This window comes from Pempheris klunzingeri, chromosome 11 (assembly GCF_042242105.1).
Source record: "Pempheris klunzingeri isolate RE-2024b chromosome 11, fPemKlu1.hap1, whole genome shotgun sequence".
Taxonomy (NCBI): domain Eukaryota; kingdom Metazoa; phylum Chordata; class Actinopteri; order Acropomatiformes; family Pempheridae; genus Pempheris; species Pempheris klunzingeri.
The window spans coordinates 928,088-936,926 of NC_092022.1; the positions used below are offsets into that span (position 1 = coordinate 928,088).

Here is an 8,839-nt window from a genome sequence, read left to right on the forward strand (position 1 = left end):
AAAAGGATGTAATAGCCATGTCGAGTATGTTTTTGTGAACATTAAACCATGTAAACCTATTCTAGTGACTTTGAAAATGAGCAAAATATGGGACCTTTAAGCAACATCCTGCATTTAATTCATGCATGAAATCGTCATTAGTCATGCATAAGCATTACTAAAAGGAAAACTGTGGTATTTTATTATTCTTTCATCTTCTGGGTTTGAAATAACGACAGGTGCAAAAGCTGTTGGAAATGGTTCATTTCTGTTATTGTGTGTTTAACAAACATTGTGTTGGATCCACACTATTAATCCTGTTGCTGTCTTCCCATGGAGCTGGCATGTTCACTATTTTAGTTCATTAACTTTCTGCTGTCAGTCAGCTCGGTGAAGGCAGGTTAGCCGGCTGCAGCTCCTAGGAGCTCACTCAGTCAAAGTCAAAACTCAAATGCATTTTTCACAGGTGGCCCTCAATCTCCTCCGTAATTGATAGCACAAATTCTAATGGTAAAAATGACTGACTTCTATTTAAAGATGGTGTGGATGGGAGTTTTAAGGCACTTTTGGCTCCAGCTTTTGGCCATAATGGCAGCTGTATGTTATTCCCTCTCTATGAGGCATTTACATATACTGAAAAAATATCCAGGCAGCTATAATAAAATTAAACTTTTGTGTGCAGCATCAGTCAATATTAACTCATTTATGGCATGATTAATGCTAATTCAGTGTCACTCTATTCTGTATATCTTCAATGTGTTATCATTAAGTGACAATATTTGATTAAATATGATTAAACAGGGAACAAAGCAATGATGTGGATGGGGACTTCAGTTCTATACGTTTTAGATCTATGTGGCTAAAAAAAGAAAGTATAATATGTGGCCTAAGGTGCTTGAAGTTCCTTGTCCGCATCTGGATATTCTTTTCCTGGTTTGTAGTAAGTTCATGGTATGTTTGTCCCTTTACTGTTCAAACACCACAGTTTTCCCATGCACAAACCCAGCCCCATGAAGAAATGCTTTTCCTAGTTTAGTGTGGGAGAACGTGACTGGTCTGGATTGTGATGAAGTGAAACAGCAACTGTGAGCCAGGATGGTTGTTGGAACCCCTGGACCAATCCAAAGTATGCACTAGCAAAAGGAATTGTTACTTTTAGAAATAAGATTGAGCAAACATATAGAATAAAAACTATGTTGAAAAATGATATGAGTATTTCAGAAATCTCATTTTCAAATCCTGTCAACTGTTCCCTCAACAACAAAGATACTGAAAGAACATTTGAGCAAGGCACTTAGCCAAAAGCTATCCAGTGAACCCTCTCAGTGGAGAACCTCTGATCTGAACCTCTGAAACCCAGAGGATGTGACACAAATCATATCCTTGTAGCCCACTGTCGTGACTCACAATTGTTAACCATTTATATCATACCATACAATTATTTCACAATTACTTTCCACAGCTTGACGCCTTCGGCTGGTTGTGACTACGACTTATTTGACTTATTGCATTTGCATTGGCTTATTCCTTTATTGAATGCATGTGAAGCTGATAGCTTTGAATGCTTTGTGGTGTGTTTTAACTGCAAGGGGCTGTATGTATTCAAATTGCATTTGTAGATGAGACTATGTTTTGTTATAATGTGCAAAGAGTACATCAGCCACTTCCTTGTTTTATCCTCTGTAGTGTAGTATAGTGGAAAAGAACCAATGTAACCAACAAAAAACCTAGCAGGTTAGATGTTTTGCCATCTCCTGCCACGTTTGACAACCTTCATGATGTGATCTGTGATGTTGGCCCACTGAGCACAAAGCACTCCTCTGCGCACAAGTCAGTGTTAACAAGAAATGAAGTTGTCGGTCCTGTCATGTGAAAGACAGCAAGCTATGATTTGTCAGGGTCACATATGGAGTCTGCAATCTGACACAATGACCATCTCCACCCAAGACAAAATTACACTCTAATGCAATCCTGGCATACGTCTCAGTTCCTATCTGGGTTGGGTATGCTCCAGATCTGTGAGGATCTCAACAGGACAGGGCGAACAGTTAAGTTTTCTTTTCTTTTTAGTGTCACTAAGGGTTTTACTGCTCAGTTCCCACTGTGACCTCTTCCTTTTTACACCATAGGTAATCTACTACTCATTATCCGTCTTAATGAGACGGACTGCATATAGATTTCATGAATGGTATATGCTGAGCAATGCTACAGCACCTCTGAAAAAGCCATATCACTTCAGTGAAAGTGTCTACAGTGTCTCGACAGTCAGTACTGTACACAGCTGTAGAAACTGCTACATTCAGTGAATGCAAGACCTTTTAACAGTGATTCAAGCCTACCTGATATTTCCCAAACCAGTGTGAACTTGGATTTGCCATGGTGAGAGCTTTCTGAGTGTGGCTTCTTCACTACCTAACCTTCCCCACCACCAATTTCTCTGTGCTCTCATGGTTTGTCAAGCTTTCTCTGGGATACCAACAGGACCTCTGAGCAAGAGCTTTGTATGAAACCCTTGCATTTTATGTAATCAAATTCCGCTTTCCCTTTCCTCATCAGTCGTTCCCTTCCTCCTCATCTCCTTTACTGCCTTTGCTGAGGCGCTGGAAGCAGTGGACAGTGGACGCAAGGAAGAAGCTGGCCATGATGGCTGCCACTGAGACAGAGATGCCAGAGAAGATGACAATGAGGTAGTCAGTGAGGGTGAGGATACCACGGCACTCCCGGAAACTGTCTTCAGAGAGGAAACTGAGGGGAATACGACGTCCATCCAGAGGCAAGGAGCACTCTATCCCCTCCATACCTGGGAAGACAGAAAACAAGAAGTGAACAAGCTGAGAGACAATCGAGACACTGGAAGCAGCCTGCCTCAGAGCTCAGGGTTTTGGACCCTGGTGTGTGGTGAAGTAAAGGAAGAACTATGTTGTTCACATTCCAAAGTAATCAGGAATGTTGGGCAAACACAGGCATACCTGCTGGTCAAGAAGGGGTTGAGTACCTGCAGACTGCACTAGTCATTAAAAGTGGCATCTTGAGTTGAATTGAATTGAAAAAAAACACTTATATAATATTAGTATATTAGTTGTGTTAAGCTATTTCAGTCGTTGAACTGTTCACTGAACACAGTTAAAAGTTAGTAAATTTTGCACATACACCTGATATAATTTTGAGTGCATCTGTACGAATAGCTGAAAATGGGAAACCAATAAACAGCGGCCCACAGCTGGCTGCACCTAAAATACAAAAATCAATTCAGTGCAAATCCCAGCTGTATGCATGTAATGGCAGAAAACATGCCCAGGGCAAGCAATCAGCATTAAACAAATAATGATAACCAACTTAACTCCCATACAGGGAGAAGAAAGCTAGACAACCCTTACTGGTGCCCTTCTGGCACACTATTTTATTATAAATAAAAAAGGGTAGCATCAATAGTACTTTTAGCAAGTATTACAGAGAAGGTACTTGGTTATCACATTTCTCAAACTTTTCTTGAGAGAGAACTGTATGGTACAACCAACATTTGACTGAAGCTGCAAGCCACAGTAATTGCTTAGGTGCAACAATTAAGCTTCTTCTAAAATGAAAGTGCTAGGTTGGGGAGACGGTCTGAGTGAGGTAAATAGATCGGCTGATGCACATCTCAAGACCAACTCCTGTATCCAGGCACTGTTGGAGTGTTAATAGTAACACTCTGCCACGCTTTATATAATGACCACAAAAATCACACACATCAGGGAGCATTACAAAAGTAGTATCACTATTGTCTTTGTAAAAGTACGTTTTATTAATTCATTCAATATAGACTAAAATTCCATCGCAATAAAATTGTGATGGAATTGATTGCACTTCCTTACACTGTATGTCATAGAGACGAATCAGAAATGCTGCAACATGCTACAATGGGCTTTTTAGTTACAATTTCACATAATTCAAGTAATTCAAGTAATGCAATGCTAAACTGTTTAGATAATAGTCTGTACATATGTACAGAATGGAGGGGAAACAGATGGAATATTGACAATAGTTAAGTTTGAGGAAAACAATAATAATAATTGAATGCTTTTTGTGTCAAAGCAATTAAAAGTACGCCACACCTTGACTTCCGCTGTGTGGACTTTGTTTATAGAGAAATGTGAGAAATGTTTATGAAACTCTCTTGTAACTGCAACTGTAACTTAACAAGGCTTAATGTGGCTTTCAGCATATTTAATTACACAGAGTCTCCTTGGTTTTGCAGGGTCTGTATCACCAGAGAAACTGCCAAGAATAGCCAGATTGAACACAGAAGTGTTAAAACGATCGTATCCCAGTGGAGTAGTGTGACACCACATGCAGAAAACAAACACAGCATAGTTACACTTTTTTTTGAGATGGTGCTGGTTACTGCGTCCGTTGTCTACAGCATAATGGAGACTGCCTGTGTGGTCTCCACTGCTCAGCTACAGCCCCTTAATGCTTTAATTGAAATCCAACTTTACACAACATTTGTGCTGCAGGACAGAACGCATTCACATACGAGCGTACGAACAACAAAAATACCAAAACATTATTTTAAATGTGTATTCATTAGTCTCTGAAATCCATAGTGAATGAACACTGTTTTACTAAACCAAGACATAAAACCCAAGCAGTGTCTTTTCTGTACAAATGTACTGTCACACAAACAGTTTTTTGTTATTCTGATCCCTCTGTAGCACTGCTGTACCAAAGCGTCACTAGATATCATTGTCAAGTGCGTGTGCATGTGTGTGCATGTGTGCATGTGTATGTGTGTGTGAGTCACTGTAAGACCAGAAGGGGTTTTCCACTTGAAAAGGGACTCAGTGACCTCATCGCTTGTGATATTCCAGTCACGTGGCGCTACAACAGGCAGCCAGACTCATGCTCCCACAGACACACAGGGCACAGGATTATATGAGAAAGACAGTTGTGCATATATACAGCAACACAAGATGGCAACACAAAGACAGGCGCACACAGCTACATACATATGTATATACATACACACACAGAGTCAGGTGCATACACACAAACGTACACCATTTGGAATGTAGCCATTAATTTCACTTAATGTGTGCACACGTGTGTGTGTGTGTGTGTGTGTGTGTGTGTGTGTGTGGCTGTGAGGAAGAAGTCTAGACATGGGTAGCTGGTGTCAGTACTGTGGTGTCACAGCATCAGATGTGCTGGTGTGCTGAATAAGGCATGCTGCTTATATGTAGGTTGCCTTGTAATTCTCTCGCTCATTCTTATTTAAAACTCAAGAACCACAACGGCCCAGTTAAAAACCAACATGGCGCGTCATTTCCATTGTCAAACTTTGCCACTGTAGTGAAGTATCTCATTGTGACCAAAGTAACAAAAGTAACCAAAAAGTAAAAACAAGCTATGACAAGTTACTTTGGGGAAGTGGTCAACCTTACCGCAAAGTGAGACTTGATGCCAAGACAATTCTCGACTTGTAGATTGTTGACATTTGTGCTAACACCTACATGATATCACTAATATGACAGTGTTAATAAAAGGCAATGTAAAGAGTACTGAATGTCAAAACAATGTATGTATATTCAAGTGTTAGCATGAATGTTACAAGTGGTTCAAAGTAAAAAGCACATTTACTTTACTGCTTTTGCACAGTTTTCAGGCTATGCTTATATGAAGGGACGCTATCTTGCCTGTTGTTTACTATGAATTAATTCTACAACAAATCAAAGAAATAAAAACTATTGAGGTAAACCTGGTTCACTCCACATGGTGCAGTGTGTAACAGTAGTTTTCATAGCATAACAGTAGTTTCATCTTCCTATCCTGATTCTGATGATACCATAAATGTGAACACTAGGACTAAATAAAAAAGAGGAACTGTCTTCTAATTTAGTGACTCACAAATAGTGTGACAGAGATGTGTACTTCTGAATACAAAGATGGAGACCTGCTCTCAGTCACATACTGTAACCACCAAGATCTGTTTTGATTTTTTTTTGTCAATTCATTGTATTTCCTTTGTTCCAGCTACTATCAATAATAATCTAATTTTAAGAGTGAATGTATCTCAGAGAAATAATTGTATTTCCTCTGCTCCAGCATGGGAGCTTTTGTCTTACCTTTTGGGAGCTTGTGGTGGTTCTCTGTAAGCCATACAAACAGTTTGGCAAAGTGGCAGTTGCAGAACCAGGGGTTTCCCTCCAAGCGCAGCATCTGGAGGGAGGGCAGGGATTCCAGGATGCTGACATCTAGCTCTGTGAGACCATTCCTCTCCAACTCCAGCTCCCTCAAAGAAGTCAACCCTGTGAAAGCATCCCTGCTCACCATGTTTAGATAGGGGTTGTTCCCCAGTCGCAGTTTGATCAGACTACGGGACTCCCCAAATGTCCCAGAGGGTATTTCTGTCAGGTTGTTGCTCCCCAGGTCCAAGAAAACTAATCTAGAGGAGGTGCTCAGAGTCCCTGGCTCCAGCTGGGAGAGGGAGTTATTCCTCAGGTCCAGGTAGACCAGATCACTGTAGAGGACCAGGAAGTCAGAGGGAATCCAGGGAATCCAGTTGTTGGAGAGCAGGAGACGGCGAACGTCCAGAGGGATAGAGTCCGGGACTTTGGTGAGACCTCGGCCAGTGCAGTCTACAGTGTGGTGGTCCGGACACAAACAACTGGATGGACAGTTTTCGCCTCGTGTGAGCAAGGTAGAGGAGATCAAGGCAAGGAAAGGCTGCAGCCAGTTAATGCATGGTAACATTGTCGAAGGGGCGGCAGCATTAATCAGGAGACAGGGGTTGAGGGGGTGTCAACAAGAGGTACGAAGGGAGTTTAGGGCAATGGATGGATAGACAGGTTAAAATCACAGGAGGGGAAGGGGAAGGACAGGTCAGATGATGTAGGTTCAGCGTGGTGCTGGCATCCTTCTGTCCTCTCTGCACTGCAAAGTGGGAACAACCCAAAAAGCCATCGAGTAGCGTGGGAGCAGTGTATTCCAGGAGATCATGTAACAAGCTGTCGGGATCAAATAGCAGCCTGCTTGCTTCGAGAGAAGAGAGGGGAGGAGCAAAAAAGAGACCGTCCAAGAGAGGGAGGAGGGGAGGTTGTGAAAGGGGAGAGGATTAACACAGAGGTAAATAGAGGCTAACGAACCAGAGACGAGGGGGGCGGGGTTTGTGGGGTAAGCCACGAGATGTTCGTGTGTGTCTGTGTGGACAAGAAGGGACAACCCTCCATGCCTCACCAGTCAGCTACTGAGGTAAACCAACTGCTGTTGTCATCGGTCGGATTAGTTGAGTCCTCACTGACTGAAGTCCTGTAGTTTGATGTAAGAGCTCCTGCTTAACACCAACAGACCCTGAAGTGAGGATGAGGATGCCATCACCATCTATGACTCGCATGTGATGCTGTGAAATTGTAGCCAACAGCAGCGTTCCACGTAGTCTTCAGGAATCCCTGCTGTTTTCCCTCCCTACCTCATCCTTCACTCCTCTTTTTCTCTTTCTCACTTTTGCTTTACTCGCTGGATGACGATGGGAAAGAGGTAGTTTCTCAGCCTATTACCATGACAACTGGCTCTGAAACATTTACCAGAAGCAGGATGTGCAAATGTGGTGTGGAAGTGTTTTTGATTGTGAAGCCCTCACCCTGCAGCTCCTAGCAGGCGTATTCACATATCATTCATATCCAAAAGGGGCTGATAATACACAGCTGTGCCAGCAACCCTGAAGGATAAGCGATATAGACAATGGATGGATGGTCCCATTTAGAGGAAAATAGACCCTAAAAAAGGTGTGCTTTGTGACTTACCAATTAGACTAACCAATTAATCCTTTCATGTATGAATTATGATAACCTCAGTCAGGATTTTTTTACTAAGTGTTTGTATTCATCTTTAGGCATGAAAAACACGGCGTGACTTTATTTTTTTCAACCCAGTAGTTGAAATATAGTTAGTGATGCATGATGTACATTTCAGAGGACATGTGATTAATCATAATTTCCTCCCAATATAAAATCAATACCTGGAAAATGTAGCAATTGCATGACTCCTTAGATGTTACTTGAGGTCCCCATATTTTTCTTACCTGCAAGGGTTTCTTTCTATACAAGGTTTGAACAGGAAAAAATGAGCAACTTGGTGCTGGTTCTGGTTCTGGTTCTGGCTGTCTGTTGACCACCTTGGCTTCCCATTGGGTAGCAGTGTATGAGATGATGCAGTAGCATCCTCTATAGTGGGTGATGTGCAACTATGCCATCAAAACTTAATATACAAAAATATACAAGAAAACAGCTATTGAATAGCTGTACACTGTAGTGACCTCTATGCATGAAAGGGTTAAGTCTTTGTGGAATGTATGTCATTTCTTTCTCCAAAAAACAAGATGGTGATGACAATAGCATAAAGCAAAACAGCAGTCCACAAGTCCATGGGTGATGGGGTTGGGTGTCACAGTGGCTACATCCACATCTTCTGTCGATCAGATCAGCAATACGTCATCCAGAGTGGTTCATCACCACACCCTTCTCTGGGGGAAAATAATCCCTTGTCTAATGTAAATGGTAACAGCATCCACTCTGACACAAGCCAATTTAAATTAATAATGCTATTCCAAAGAGATGCCGTGTGGTTGGTTGCACCAAGATTAAATCCCATACCGCTGATCTCATGCTTTGCCCCCCAACCATGTCCTGAAAAAAAAATCCTGATAGAAAGGTTTTATGGTATTTATTCAAACTACGTGCTAATGGTATGTGCGTGTGTGTTGGCCACTGTGTCATTTGTCAGTGAGTGAAAAAAGTCAGTCTTATTTTAGGGGTGTAAAGCCAAACCAATTTATTCATTCATTAATGTAATATTACCAGCTGTGGCCTAATTTTAATAGCAC

General features: G+C 41.6%; 1 protein-coding gene across 1 annotated transcript; it reads right to left on the minus strand.

The window, feature by feature from the left end:
* Positions 1–2,531: 2,531 nt before the first annotated feature.
* lrrc38a (leucine rich repeat containing 38a) lies at positions 2,532–6,711 on the minus strand. Its single transcript, XM_070840356.1, has 2 exons — positions 6,084–6,711; positions 2,532–2,779 (listed from the first exon to the last, which is right to left on the minus strand). Exons 1-2 carry the CDS (start codon positions 6,709–6,711, stop codon positions 2,532–2,534), a joined length of 876 nt encoding a protein of 291 aa, XP_070696457.1.
* Positions 6,712–8,839: the final 2,128 nt, after the last annotated feature.